This window comes from Thalassophryne amazonica, chromosome 20 (genome assembly GCF_902500255.1).
Source record: "Thalassophryne amazonica chromosome 20, fThaAma1.1, whole genome shotgun sequence".
Taxonomy (NCBI): domain Eukaryota; kingdom Metazoa; phylum Chordata; class Actinopteri; order Batrachoidiformes; family Batrachoididae; genus Thalassophryne; species Thalassophryne amazonica.
The window spans coordinates 17,125,916-17,142,284 of NC_047122.1; the positions used below are offsets into that span (position 1 = coordinate 17,125,916).

Below are 16,369 nucleotides of genomic sequence, written 5' to 3' on the forward strand. Positions count from 1 at the left end.
AGTTCTCACCTTTGTTTTCCTGTCTTTGCTCCTTCTATGTGTAACTTTTTTGTATTATGTTTGGGACCTTCCACTTTATTTCTATCTGCTTAGTGTTTACTTTACTGCATTCTCTTGCACCTGTTCACTTCATCTTTGTCTCTTTCTTCCATGCCTCTGTTTCTGTCTGCTTAGTATTTGTTTTACTGCACTCTCTTGCTCCTGCTTGCATCAGCTGTGTCTCATTCCTGAACTTTCTCACACACCTGTTTTCACTTTCCTTAATCACACCTCCTTATTTAAGCCTTGTATGTTTCTCTGTTCTTTGCCAGTTTGTTTGTCTGCGTTCCAGCCTTGTTTTGCTCCTGACCTTTTGCTCAACTGTGTAAGACAGGGGTGGCCAAGTTCGGTCTCGAGAGCCACCTTCCTGACACTCTTAGTTGTCTCCCTGCTCCAACACACCTGAATCCAATGAAAGACTCGTTAGCAGACTTTTAATGAGCCTTAATTGGATTCAGGTGTGTTGGAGTAGGGAGACAACTAAAGCCTAGTTTACACATAGACGGTTTTGTCGGCGGGCAGTACGTAGACCGAAGTTCGCGGTAGTTCTGGCTGTTTTCGTGGTGGAAAGGGGCGGAGCATTCCGCTGGTGTTTTGGCCGCCGTACTATCCGCAAATACGCGGATAAAATGCAGCTAAATCCGCCGAATAAAGCGGCGTTTTGATGCCGTAGCATCCGGCACACGTCAGGCAACGGGGGTTAATACCCAGTTCTATCCTTTACAATCGCAGGTTAAGACGCGCGTGAGAACAGCGGTGTTCTGCTGCTGCCGATAATGCCCTGTGTACAGCTGGATTTATCCAGGCAAATCCTGTGTTACTCCAGGAACTTTTGCATATAGGCACCGCCCCCAGAGTATAATAGGCTGAAGCAGCAGGAATACATGCCTGTCACTGCAGGGGGAGGGAGATCATCCTCAGCCTTTTATTCTCCTTCCTTTTACCCTCCTCAACGTGTTGCTCCGTCTCCACCACAGGGCTACCCTCTGCTTCTGAACCAGACCTCTTGGTAAGTCCTTGCCGCTGCCAATTTTCTTTTAGGAGGCATACTGGAGCTTCTCTGCAAAAATATCTGGAGCTGGCCACGAGTGAGAGGCCTGCATGCAGCGCGCTAGCGTTTTTATATTGACCGCCGCCCCTCGGCCGTTTGGAACGCCGTTAACCGGGAGGTGGCGTTTAGAACGGCGTACTGTCCGCTAGCGCCGCCATTTTGTCTGCCTCTGTCGCCGGTTAAAACGCCCTTGAGGACACCGATGTGGGCTCTATCGCCGTTTTACACGCCGTTGATTAGGGATACAACGCCGGCCGCCAATTACGGCGGTGTAAACTGCGGCACTACAGGAAGGGGCAGGATGAAATGGCGATTAAAAAGTATCAAACGCCGTTGTTCGCGTTGTCTCTGTCGTCACACGACTTCTCCGGAAGCGCTCCCGGAATTATTCGACATGTTGAATAATTTTTTCGACGATTCCCGGTAAAGCCGGAACTAAGCCACGCCCCCTAGTGCCGGTGTTAACAACAGCGTGTGATCCTTAAGATGGTCAAAAACTCTTCCGGGACGCTTCCAGGAGCTCTTACCGTCTATGTGTAAACGGGGCTTAAGGGTGTCAGGAAGGTGGCTCTCGAGGACCGAACTTGGCCAACCCTGGTGTAAGACTTTGCTTTGTATTAGACCCTGTTTATTGCCTCAGCCCTTGTATTTGGCCTCGTTGTATTTTTTGAACTGTGCTTATTTTATTGACTCTGATTCTGCCTCAGTCCTGACAACATTGTTACTCTGTGCCACTGAACTCAGCTTGCTTTGACCATGCCTCAGCCTCACGTCCACCTATTACCTCCGCCACGCTGACTGATTACCCGTGTACCAAATCGGTGCCAGTTTTTCCAGATGAAGCCTTTTATTACTCCACCTCCAGTTTCTGTGTCCTGCATTCTGTTTGTTCCTTGCCATGAATCCTGACAGGTGGGTTTTCTTCTCTTGTGCCTTCTCTTTGATTTTGGAGAAGTCTTCCTCACTCAACGTTAGGTTTCCCTGGATCATCACTGTTCCCTTCTTGTAGAAGTGGATGGTGGTATGTTCATCGTCTGGGTTTACTTTCAGTGTCCAACCTCACTGAAACTGCAATTCTGAACAGGTTTCTGAAGAGAGGAGCAGCGATCTTTTATTGCAGCGTGCCACGCCTGGGCATCATCGGTATGCAAAATGAGGTTTGAAATATTTCCGTTTTTGTACAGTCTGCAAATAAGAGCGTCTGGGTTGTTCTTCAGAAGACCTTCCTTGTATTTCTTCTTTGAAGCTTCTTTTGTGAACTTTGTTTGGTATCTTATTGTGCTGGCCTCTGTGCGGGGGTGTGTGGCAGGGAGGTCTTAACCATTTGCATATGTATACGGAAGGCTGAGGTGCACAGCATCATCCATGGTTCAGGTTTCCACACCTGCCTTTTTTTCAAATCAGAGTTACCAGAGGTCGCAGTTGAACTGATAAGGTCTGTGTCCAAGGCGCCTTGACACTTGCACGAATTTGATCCTCTCACTTGCACGCACGTCGTCATGACGATCCCACCCGCTGTGTTCCCAGCTGGACGCAGCGCTTTGTTCCACCGGCTGCCATGCACTGTGCGCTGGATGCTGTGTATATAAAATAATTATTTTGAAGCGGATTAATCATTTTCTCTGCAAGTTGGCTGCTGAATATGGCTCTAATCGCTTTCCTGAATCACAGAGGACCGCTCCAGCCTGAGCTGCTCATGCGTGCTGAATGGACAGAAGAAAGCATTTGGGAGTGGCACTGTCACAATGAAGTGCACGAAAGTGCGTAGCCAAACACGTGCAAGTGTCAAGGCACCTTTCCCTATCTAAATCTTTTAAAGGTTTGATATTTGACTCCAAATTCAATACTATCCAGTTCTAGTATATTGCCTCTGACAAACTCACTCAGATCCACGGTTATTTCCAGATGTCTGCTTTGTTTCTGTAAATAATCCTTGGGTTATTCCTTGGTTCACAGTATCCCTCTACGTGGTTTTGTCCAATAAAGGTTTTTAATTTCTTATTTTGGTTGTACATTGTAGCCTTCTTGAGATCCCTGCAAGAAAATTCAAGTTTGTTCCACTCTGAAGGTACTTTTCTAGCTTTTAACAAAAAACTTCAGGAGCTCAGGGGATCATGACCTGCTCTCTCTCTTCTCCTCTGTCTCTGGCTCTCCCTCCCCTTGCTCACATCATCTTTGCTGTTTTCTTATCCTTCGAGTAAACTTAGAGCTTTTTGGAAACACAAAGCCTTTAAACTGTAAAATAAACCGTTAATCTCTGAATGCAACAGCACCTACATATACAGCAGGAGCTCTGGACTTTTTAATGAAGGATTATAATGGTGTTTTTTCCACTCTTTCTTTCAGTCAGGCAGACAGAGATGCTGTTTTCAGCTGTGCTCTGCTCTGTTCTGAGCTGCAGTTACACAGTGCTGTGGTCTCACGGAATGCTAAAGTTGCTGACTGGTGATCTCTTTTTAAAAAAATGTAGACATGAAGGTGGAACTTTGCAGCCAGTGAGTCTCTACATGCAGCGCTGCAAAAATAAAGTGTGATACTGGCATATTGCAGGTGTAAATGGCTGATACTGATATCCACAAATATACTGAATATTGCCGCCAATAATCGACCCAGCCCATAATTGGTCAACTCCTAGCAAGGACATTGTTTCAATACTTTCCAGTGTCTCTTTCAACTCTTAGCTTTCGTTAAATACCATTTTATACCACAGAGAGAAGCTGAATTATCCTCCTTATTATGCTGCATTTAATCAAGAGTGCATTAACTCTACACACGAATGAGCCTCCCTTATGTAAGAAAGTCTCTGGGACACATTTTAAGTTTAATCTACATGTTACACTCCATTATCCACAGAAATGAAAGTACAGCCTGATCAAATACAACCCAAAGCTTTAAAAAGCTCCACACGTACAGGATGTACCCACAGTGCTGCTAGACTGGTTATATTTCTGGGAAAAGTGAATTCAAGAAACATTTTTGAGGAAAAGCAGGCAAAGCACTTTTTCTAAGGTAGTGTTTCATGCTGAATACAAATCTGTTGTTTGCCGAGCCAAAAAAATGCCTAATAAGGTCACTAATTAAGGGCCAAAGGTCAAAGAGTGCAAAATTCAAAATTTTTCAGAAAGTGTTTCCTTTGACATCTTCTATCCAGATACGTAACTTATTTTACAATATTTTGTACAGTAAAGTTCATACAGGCCTTCAAAATGTGAGGAAAAAACGAAAACATGAAAAAAAATAATGTTATTTAATATCTCTGTATTCGAGTGACTTTTAGTTTTTTAACATACTGTTTCCTTTCACTTTCATTGATGTGATTACATGACAGTGAAATGGTTTGACTGAGCCATATCCATAATAAGAATAAGTAATTCCTAAGCAAGATGATTCTCATTTTTTTATTGCACAATCTGACTAATTAGCCTCCTAATAAGGTTAAAGGTCACCAGGTGCAAAATAAACTTATGACTATGGAGATTAATCAATATGAATCGGGATCGAGATACAAATGTGCGCGATGTGACTGTATCGATTCATTCAGTGTGCATCGATTCAATTGACAGATGATATCGCAATGGATCAGTCGCTGTGTGCTTGCATCGATTTTTTTCCGACGCACTTTGAATGCACCACGGACGGAAGCCAAGCACATTTTTACCGCAACAGATGTATTTCAAAATGGAGACCTGTGACAATGGCACAAGCAGTTTTAGGAGATTTTTGACGCACCTAAAGCATTTACAGCAAAGGCTATTCACCCAGCTGTTGGGCAGATAAGTCATACATTGAACATTACACGCACAGTCGTTTGCCAGATAAATATGATGTCTTACCTTATTTGCCCAACCGTGATCGTGTATTTGACACGTTTTGTGCATCTACACTACATTTTTACACCACTTTTTAAGGCTCTATTGCGGAGTATGTTTGACACATTTAATGGCGCCATCTTTAATTACTGCGAAAACACTGCAATGGATGAAAGCAGACAAAGCTCATAAGAATTTTGAACGGAAGCCTGTTAACAACGATGAAACAGTTTTTGAACAAAATGCTGCTTGTTGGCTGTAAGATGTGTTAGTTTGACACAGTTCCCTGGGTGTGATGAGCCAAACAGAACCGCTTTAGATCACAGCCCCTCCGCGGGCTGTGAACCCTCCCACAGCCGGCGAGAAAATATCCGCCTTTCTTCCCTCCCGCGTTGAAATCGGAAGTGAACTTACAAGCGCACTCATTGGTCAGTTGTGGTTGGGCGTATATGCTCACGTATTGACTTTCTTGAACCAACGGTTGGGCAAATAGCCACTCCGAACATTTACATCAGGCGTTTGGAGATATTTTGGCTTTTTTTTTTTAAATGATAGGAAGCGTGACAAGATGCAGGTCATTTGGAAAGAATGGTGTGGCAATTTGCCATCAATGAGTTTCCATCCACATTCTGTTGGTGGTGGCAGGGATGGCATTGGGTTATGAGCTTCTCTCCAAATGAAACTTCGGTAGTTTGCTCATTCTATGTGGACTTTTGTAGCATCACTAGATGTAGGGAGGGTCTCCATTGCATGTCATTTGCTGAAGAGCTTTATCCTGGCTTGATTACAGTTCCTGGATTGTTCCTTGTAGATGTGGCATCTGAACCTTTCAGCATCATCTGTGACCTGTTTTCACGGTGAAAAAAAACTTGCCAAGATCTTTGAGAAGACTGCTGTGTTCAAGGAAGATATCCCACTCTGCTCTCTTTGAGTGTCCTGAGAAAAAGGACACTGTGTCGCATCCTGTTACACTGTGAAATGTGAATAGTATCTCATAGATGTTTTCGGCAAGTCCCAAGTTCCCTCCTTATGTCATGAACAGGAACATACTTCAGTTTCTTCAATGTTCTCCCGCCTTCAACCAAAGCTTCATGCAAGGCATTCTACTGAAGTTGGTGACCAACATCACCAAGACATCTGTGTCACGAGCTACGACCACAATGTTCGGTGCATCTGTTTGAATCATTCTAGAATCTGCTTCCTCATGATTACTCTCTAGCAATGTTGTGCCCATCGCAGGGTCTGAACTCTGGACTTCTGTTTGCAAAGCAAAACCTTTTCTTGGGTTGCTGCGACTATGAAGACATTTGACAGGAACTGAACAAGCTCTGCCTTGTTTTCAGCAGATGCAAGAAAGTCCAGCCATTTGTTGGGGAGTGGTATGTCCCTATTTTCAATCAAACGCTGAACTGGCCTTGACCTCTTTGTACGTTTCACCCTTTTTCCACCTTTGATGGGAAGATCTCCGTACAAAAGCAATCGAAAGTGATTGAAAGCAACATCAATTCAGCTGTAAGTCTGGCCCTGCCGGAAAATAAACCTCACAAATTCATTTGCATATTCGTCAAAGGTATTTGCCTTGCTTGGCTTTCCAAGTGACATTACTGTAGCTTGTGTTGTATGGCTGGGGGGGCCTGGCTGCCGGTTTGTTTGTCATTTGGTTTCCTCCCAGGTGGCGTGCATTTGGGACTGAGTGGCTGTGTTGCTGAGGCTGTTAGGACTTCACCCTGATCACCTGCGACTCGTCAGGACTCACAGCTGAGGTGCATCTGGAGGGATTGGAGTATGTTGGCATTTAAGACTGAAGTGCACAGTGTGCATTTGCCAGAGACTCGACCTTGTGACCAGACGGGTGAGATCGTCGTCTTGGGAGCCATCTCATCAGCAGCGGACGCTGAGAATGTCCAGGTTTGATGCACGGTCTGTGAAAGAGGAGAGGGTGAGGTCTCACGCTCGTCAGCACACTTCCTGAGGTACGTTGGATTTTGTGACTAACAGTTATACAGTCAGTAAATGTGGTGTCCCTCACACCTTATTGTATTGAGCTGTATGTTAGTCATGTATCAGCTTCCACTGCGGTGGTGATTTGTGAACGGGATGTTCCATGCCTGCAGGTTGGAAGCTGATCAGTAATCAAGCCAGGAAGTGTTTGCTGTTTGTACACCTTTTAAGTGTTCTGTGTGTAGAGTGTGGACTCACATAATGGTTCCTTCTTTCACAGACTCGGTTGTTGCGGCCACCTGGGGGGTGTCGGCGGGGTCCTTGGGTCCGAAACAGCTTCTGGCTCCGGACCATTAGCGCTGCTGGGAGCGCACCACGCCAGACCGCACCTGTTATTATTATTATGATCACTGTTATGTATTAAATTCAGTTAGCCTTTGTACCGTGCTCTGCTTATTTCATACTGGGTCCTTCAAACGCTGGTCGGTTCTCCGAGCTGCGTCCGACACATAACAGCTTGTCCATCAATAATCCAGCAAGAAGGCTCATCAGTAGAGATTTCTATCCGGGAAGTTACACTTTGGATAAGAATGTCAAATAAGTTGGCCTTAATGCAAGATTGAAGTTCACCAGATGCTTTAGCAATGCTAATTGGCACATTCATCAACTCGTGGTTCAGTATTCTTGCCAGGACTACCGGTCTTCCAGCTCTGTAGGCTGCATATAATCTCTGCAAGACGTTTCTGTCTGCTTTTGTGCTTTCTGTCTTGCCACTCAGCATCAGTGTAGCAACATCATACACTTTTTAAAAGGTTGGAGTGTTTACCTTTTGAAGTGCAGAACAGAAGAAGTCGGCGGATGACACAAGTCTCTCTTTGACGAAATTCGCCAACTTCTGTTGCGTAAGGATTTCAGCATTCAGCGGCGACTCTTCTATTTCAGAAGTCATCTATTTCAGAAGTCATTTTTTGTTGCGCAGTTAAGGAGCTTGTTTGGTCGACCAGTAGGTTCTTCAGCGAATACTTTGAATCACAAGAGAATTTGAAGAATGCATTCCTCATCTGATGTCACGTTTAATGCGGGAAGATGTGGCCTCATTCGGGCGGTACCCAGTGTCCACCCCTACATTCATCATTTCATACGTCTGCATCCAGCTGAGAACATGGTGGGTGGGATCGTCGTGACGTAGTGCGTGAGAGTGCGGGGCCAAAATGTGTGCAAGTGTCAGGGCACCTTGATTCACCACAGGATGTCATACCATCAGCAGAAGCAGAAAAATCTTCCTTACTGTAGATGTAGGAGTAACAAATTCAAGCAAAATGCATACTTTTGCACAAAATTAAAAGTCCTGCTGTTACAGAGATATTTGCAAAAGTCTGTAGTTTTTCCTTCACGATTCCTTTTAATTCCAATACCCCCATCACACATAGCCAGAATGACACCGAATGGCGTCAGAATGAGGAATCGGCCCACATCTGAAAAGTATCAAGTTTCGGTTCCAAAACGTTCTGACAGCAGTCTTTTTGTATGTGACCAATTACACTGCCGAATTTGAATATGTCCTTGTCCTTGACTGCTGAGAAAGGTGCTAATAAACAAAATGCATTATTTTTATTAACATGGGAAGTCAATGATGTGTAATTTTGAGATTCATGTGATCATGAACGTTTTCCACTGTGTTTGATGAACATCAGGAATAACAGAATGGAATTTAAAAAAAAGGGAATGTTGACAGTTGGATCTCTTTTTGTGATTCCAGAGTGTGAAATATTTGAATTTTCCTTTATACATGTGTGTGTGTTCTCACCCCAGCAAGCTGACTACCAGCCAGCATCAGCTGTGTGTGGTGGTGTTGGGCCTGCACCTGCGCCTGCTGTTGTGGGAGAGCAGGAGGAGGTGCAGCAGGACCAGGAGGAGCACTGCTTTGAGTCATCTCAGGGCTCTCCTCACTTTTAAGCTGAAGGAGATAAATGTGCATGTTTAAGTAGCTGCATGGCGTTCGGGGATGTGGCGAGAATGGACTGAACGCGAGCTCACCTTGTTTCTGGCCGCTGTGGGCGAGAGGCTGAAGGAGCTGCTTTTCATTGGCTGAACCTGCAGCAAACCAAATCCATGCACACATTCTTAGCATTAATCTCAGACTGTGACACACCAAGATGAAATGCTGATCTGTGCCAAACACGCTGCAGAACACGTCACACCTGTCCGCTACATGACACTACGACAAAACGTGTCAGTGTGAAGAACGAATGAAAAGACACCAACCTGTTCATCAGGACTGTTTCTGTCAGAGTCTGCAACACACACACACACAAATGCTCCTGTTACACTGCATGTGCACGTGTATGCAACTACTGATCATTGTCACTAGTGATTAATCTGTTAATTATTTTCCTTACAATCAATTTAGTGTTCAGTCTATAAAAGGACGGAAAATGTATAAAACATACGACTCAATTTTCCAAAGCACAAAAAATTTTTGTCCAAGCAACAGTCTAAAACTACAAAACATTTAATTTACAAGAGAACATAAGCAGCTATTCAATATTAGTTTTTCCCCTTCGAAATTTTAAATATCAATGATCAAAATAATTCAGGCTTGTTTTGTTTTGATCAGTTATTTAAGCTAATAACCACTGCACTTCAAACACTAAAAATGTTAAATTTAAACTTCATAATTTTAGGTTAAATAGTTGATTTCTCTAGAAATTATTGATGTTTTTAACAAAGCCTCAAACTGCAACTTTTATTTCTTAATGTCTTTTTTTTGGTGGTAACAAATTCACATTGTAACAGTAACAGCTTTAAATTCTAATCATATTTGTGGCACAATAACCATTAAAAACACTTTGTTGGTTATAGTTATAAAAGCATTCAAGCTTCAAACAGTCAAGCTTCGGTGTGTTTTTATAGTATATATCTGTATTAATTATGACAGTGTGATTGTACCTGAACTGTCTCCTGGATACTCAGCTGCAGACGTCTCGTCCTCTGCTGCTTTGGACATCCTGATATCTGCAGGAAACGGCACACAGACAACATGCACACGTCAGACGGCGGTTCAGAAAACACACACAATGAAAACACACACATCATATGGCTGCACAATGCTGATCCAAGGGTCAAAAGGTCAGACAGGAAGGTTGCCGCTTAGGCAGATAAATTACCACCACTGAGTTTCCCTTGAGCAAGGCTCTGATTCCCCACACCAGCCCAGGGTCTTACACATATTAGGCGCAAACTTACTTCAACTAAGCTGGCGTTTCTCTAATTTGGCTGTTTAAATGTAAACGGTATTGATCGTGGAGTGAATGTGGGATTAAGAATCAGCATTTTGTGGCAGGTTTCATCCTAACTATTGTTTTTGTTCTCAGAGACTGCAGCAGTAATTGGTCCAGGAAGAACAGGAAGTGCTTAGCCGAGCACCAGACATTAGTCAGCACCTGTGATGGCATTTTGGACACGGCTCCTGCTCCTCCCGTATGTTCATCCCTCCTCCTTTGTGAAGAAACTGGAGCTAAAGAGCTCGGCAGGAAGAGAGGTAGTGTTATTGGAGAAAAGTAGAGTAGTGCACTAAAGACACTGATACAATCCATTACATTACACCAGTCTAGAAAAGTACAAAGAAATACCACCAATATTTCATTTCAGCGGAGCGTCTCACAGTACTGTAACTACAGTACTATACCAACTGTATTATAATTTCAATACTCTTGTAAATCTACAATTTTCTAAAGTCAGCTAGAAAATTACAAAAGTGCTCTAAACAAGGTAATTTTGGAAAGGAATGAAGGTATATTTAAAGGATTTTGAATAATATGGCTTTTAAAAATAAATTGATAAAATTACATTAATGATTATACTCACAATGACAGGACTGTAGTTATAATATTAATTTTAAAATAGTGTTAACAACAACAACAACAACAATAATAATAAAAAATTATACATATATATATGTATGAAGAGCAACAATATTTAAGGTTACTAAAATTAATGAAAAACAAAAGACAGAATTAATTAAAAACATTTTTACATTGAACAATTGCTCTTTAATATTCACATCAATGATTTTTTAAAAGACAAAATGTCTTAGTCAGAAAACAAACTATTTCCTTGCACGTTGTGTTGGATTCAGTATTATTTTGTACTTTGAAAAAACACTTCACTTCCTAATCCATTCATACTAAAAATGCACTAAATTAAAATAATAATAATAATAATTCTAACACCCCCCCCCCCCCCCCCCCCCCCCGTAATAAACTGTAATAAAAGGAAAAAAAAAAAAAAAAAAGTTAAAAAAATGTTTTGGCCTGTTTTCTGTGTTCTGGTTTCACTCTTCATTTGAACTGCATAAAACTCATGCACATGCAGGTGTAGTTGTTTTTATGAAGCAGAGTTTCACGATCCTGGTCCTCGGGTCCTGTAGTACTTTGCTGAGGACCAGGATTGTGAAACTGGTATAAAACAGTCAGAACACGTCAGGCCTCAGCTGAAGGCTGCAGCTGCACAGAGTAACCAGATGGTGGCAGCACACTCCTGAACATTTTACGATGGGTAGCATGGAGTACATTACACAGTAATTACACAGTAATAACACATCGGAGTCTTTTGACTGCCTATATACAAAATGTTTCCAGAGGTACAAAAGTCTGCTGTTACAGATATGAACACAGCTTGACAAAAATAAATAAAACAACTGAAAGTTCCCCAAAAGATGCAACAAACAAAGAAACACAAATAAATACATAAAAATAATTAGAAAGCTGGAAATAATATGACTGCTACAAAACTATTTCAGTAAAAATTGTGTGTGTGTGTGTGTGTGTGTGTGTTTGTGTGTGTGTATATATATATATATATATATATATATATATATATATATATATATATATATATATATATATATATATATATATATATATATATACTTTATTTAACAAGGTAAAGTCTCATAAGATGTAGAAAGAGACATGGAGAAGAAAGCAGCATAACAATATCTATAACAATACACTGTTAAAGTATAAAAACACAAATATCCAGTTAATACACAATAAAATATCAAAATGAATCAGAGAATGGGTACAGTCTTAAAATAAATTAAAAGAAAGCACATTTATATACTGAACAAGTGTGTTTTTTTTCTCCCGATCCTTTAAAAGAGATTTAAATTCCAGGAGAAGGAAGCAGTGCAATTAAAAGCTTCTTTGACAAGTTTATTTCTGACTGTGGGGACTAACGTTTGAACAATGTCACAAGAGTGTAGGCCATGAGGCTTTAGGTTCTGAACCTTGTATGAACACAGATATGAAGGCATCAAACCAAAGAGAAATTTATAGTTAAAAGTCATCCAGTGAGAAAATCTGTGAACACACACAGCAGGTGAGGGAGCGGCAGCATACAAAACACAGTGATATACACGTTTTCCAAGACCAGTAATGAAACAAAGCACAATATGGTACGTATTATCCAAATTGTTTAGGAACCGATCAGATGCATTGATGAGAAAGAAATCAGTCAACATAGCCCAACAGGGAAGAAATGCTGCAGAGATCAAGTGTTTTACTTCAGAGAAAAAATGGATTTGTTTTTAAAGAAGAAACCTTTCAAATTTGAGACAAAATTTTCAATATGCAACTGGAATGACAAGATCGATGGCGTCTGTTTCCTAAATACACAATAAGAGCATTTTCAGCACCAACGTCTTTAGCAGCTGAAATCGTCAGATATTCGATGTCTAAGAAAAGCATAAATTTTGACTGATCTGCATTTAATACCAGTTAAGGTTTTGTTAAGATAAACTGCACAATGTCAAAGGCCAACGGCAAGAATTCTAGAGTTTGTACAATAAAATGAGAAGAACAATAGATAACTGTATCATCTGCATAAAAATGGAACACACTGTTTGATAAGTTGTCACAAAGATATATACACCGGATAATGAAGGATGAATAATGAGCCACACAGCATGTTTTTTTTGGTAGAAGTCCAGTTATTGAACAACTGTGGGAGAACAGTGGCTCTAACAGGCTCTTAGAGGCAGAATATTCAGCTAACGAGGCGTGGCGCTAATTTCAAGAAGTTCAAAATTTAGCAACAACAGCGTGGGACAGTTTGTGTACAAGGTACTACAAGGACAAACGAGGATTTCAGAGGCACGTTTGTAGTGAGAACTAGCACCTGGTGGCGACGAGGACACGACAGCTATTTTGGACAGGCTATTTTGGCTCCGCCCTCTCATGCACTACAATTCCACCTGCTTTGTGTGCCGGACGCTATATATAAAATAATTATTTTGTGGTAGATTAATCATTTTCTGTAATTTTGGATGTTGAAAACCTCTAATCACTTCTGGAATTAGAGAGGACATTTGGAGCTTTTTTTTCCACACTACCCACACACTACCTGAACCAAAACCATGCCTAAACATGCACCAACGTCATGGTACATGGCGCTACATGGATCATGGCATGACGTGGATCATATGCAGCGGCATGAGCCATTCAAGGCTGGATGGAGCTCAAATGACAGGTCAGTTGTGGCTCATTAAAGGCTAATACCTGGCACATGCGAGGTAGTTAGAGGCACATAGGGGCTTCCTCATAGCTGATACGTGATAGATTTATTCGTGGATCATTATTCAAATAATCACTGATAAATCCATACGTGGCTTATTTGGTGGGACCAAGACTTTAGTGCCCTTGAGTAAATATAATGCCATTTATATATATATATATATATATATATATATATGGTGAAGCGCACTGGTCCTAGTATGGAGCCCTGAGGTACACCTTTCAACATGGGAGGAAGGAAGAGGAACAGTCGACAATCTGGAAACATTGTGTTCTATCTGACAAGCTGCCAAGATGTACAGTCGACAATCTGGAAACATTGTGTTCTATCTGACAAGCTGCCAAGATGTCATGGTACACAGCATCAAAAGCCTTTGACAGCTCAATGGAAAGAGCAGCACAACGCTTTTTTGCTGTCTAGAGCTTCAATAACATCATTCACCACCTTAGTAAAGGCAATAATTGTGCTGTGCTGTTTCTGAGAGCCCAACTGATGTGAAAAAATACCATTTATGTCTAAAAAAAATCTTAGTTGCTCACTCACAAGACTTAAAACACATAATTTAGAACTAGGCCTTTAATTTTTACAACTGAGGGATTCACCTGTTTTGATGATAAAAACTACTGGTGTGTTTGTATGATGTCAAATGTTTGCTTTAGGTTCCTCAATCAACCAACAGTAAAATATTGTATAGTAAAAACATTTTTAGATTTAGTACTCATACAACAGCTACTACAATCACTAATACTCGTACTGCTAACAATACTGTCATTAGTGGTACTACTATTCATACTATTACTGCTGCTAATATTAGTACTATTACAATTACAACCTTACCAATATAAAAAAAACCTTTCAAATTTATTGAACAAATAGTGTGTTGCCCGTGGGGATCGACAGGCTCTAGATTGGGTAGACATTTTTCAGCGGTGGTAATAAATTATGCAAAGTGTCTGTAATGAATTGGAATGGTGTGTGAGTCCAGAATGCTTTTTAGACATCAACAGTTTTTAGAAGAACTCAACCTTCCTGTTAATTACGTCATTTTTATATTTATAAATTATTTAGGTTCTTGTTATCATATACACACACTATTATTATTATTAGTTTATTTTATTATTACTTCTATTTTGTCATTTGATTTTTAAATGGACAATTGAAATAACTGTTTTGTGTGTATTGTTAATATATTTACAGTTAAATTATGTACTTACATTGAACATACTAAATAAAATCATGCACACATACACGCTTTTAGTAAATAATGATTCACTGCCCTCTGCTGGAATGGAGTCCATAATGTAATTATCAACGTGCGTTGTTCAGTGTTGTTACCTAATATCCATAGCTTCTCCAAAAATATTAGTCCGATCAACTTTCCGTTTTTGCAGCCTTCATCCTTGACCCAAAATACATAAGCATACCAAACAGTCTGTCCATAATCAAAGTTATATGCATGCCTGCATGCACACACACACACACATGCACACACACACGCACACACACACAAAGCTGGCACTTTTATTTTTATACACCCACAAACAGACTTCGGCAGAAGATCAAACACACTACACCCACTCATGGTAACAGCAACATGACACTGAACTAAACTAACTAAACCAACTGAACTACAAAACACAATAAATCAATAACACTAGCAACACTGATAAACTAACATGAACCACAGTAACATTTAAAAACACCAAAACCCTGAATTTAAATGGTGCATTGCAGTGCAGTGTCCATTGTTCACTGTTGTTAGTTCATATTGCTAATTTCTCCATAAATATTAGTCCTATCAACTTTCCATTTCTACAGGTTCATCCTTGACCCAAAATACATAAGCATACCAAATGGTAAATGTCACCTCTCCCCAGTTTCTCTGTGATCGAAGCCATACACATGCATGCACACATGCACGCACGCAGACATATACACAGAGGCCACTTGGCTGTTATAATATAGATGATGATGATTTACTGTAATGTTCTGTGTACAAGCGCACAACTTTTATGGTGTCATGTGCAGATCAGTGTGCAAGTGTTGGACCTGAACTTACTGGTTTGTGGGTCTTATGTGGCCCCGCCAACATCAGTGTGCAGAAGCTGCACTTTGCTGAATGCAATGCAGATTTATTGTGTATTTTTAGTGTTGACTGAACTGAGAATACACTTGTTTTTATTTTTGTTACATATGAAACCTAATATTTTTAAAATTAACAGCAAACCATTTTGCCAACAAATTAAAGAAAATTGTCTGAATAACTGCAGCGCATTTCATTAATATTTCAATCATTCGTTTTTTCTCTTCTAAATCTTACTGCACTTAATTTAATGTGGGGAAGGGAGGGGCTTAGCATGCACCAGCGCTCAGCACTGCAGGTGTGTGTGTGTGTGTGTGAGAGAGAGAGAGAGAGAGAGAGAGAGAGAGAGAGAGAGAGAGAGAGAGAGAGAGAGAGAGAGAGAATTTCAGTTAAATATTTCTCTGCAGGTGACAGTGAAAACCACAGGAACACACCCTGATTTGTTTCATTTCTGCCCACGACATCCCCAAAGACCACCACACACACACACACACACACACACACACACACACACACACACACACACACACACACACACACACACACACACACACACACACACACACACACACATACCTGCACTCATCAGTGTTAACAGCAGAGACAGAGACGACTGCCGATGTTTCTGTCTTTCTGGGGTTGACGTGGACAGCCTGCCTTCGTGCACGCACATACACAAGTTGTGTGTTTGTGGAAAGGTGGGGGGTGCAGGGTCATGACGAGCAGTGGGGAGGGTGGGGCTGACAGGGTGGCTGGGGCAGGGGTCCTAAACTGACCCCCCGCCCTCGTGTGGGCCCACCCACCCCCGCCCTCCGTCACGCCTGTCAGGGGCTGGTGACAGACGGCGCGTGGGTTTATGTGTGCCTGTAT

The 16,369-nt window shown here is 41.4% G+C and overlaps 1 protein-coding gene across 1 annotated transcript in view; it reads right to left on the bottom strand.

Annotated features, from left to right (window-relative positions):
- Positions 1-16,369, bottom strand: part of LOC117501957 (POU domain, class 2, transcription factor 1) — a 173,269-nt gene that overhangs the window by 37,133 nt on the left and 119,767 nt on the right. Inside the window, exons 2-5 of the mRNA XM_034160935.1 lie at positions 9,790-9,855; positions 9,106-9,134; positions 8,878-8,934; positions 8,648-8,797 (exon numbers count right to left, since the gene is read on the bottom strand). Of these exons, the coding sequence (XP_034016826.1) occupies positions 8,648-8,797; positions 8,878-8,934; positions 9,106-9,134; positions 9,790-9,855 (302 nt within the window). The remainder of the gene's footprint in view (positions 1-8,647; positions 8,798-8,877; positions 8,935-9,105; positions 9,135-9,789; positions 9,856-16,369) is intronic.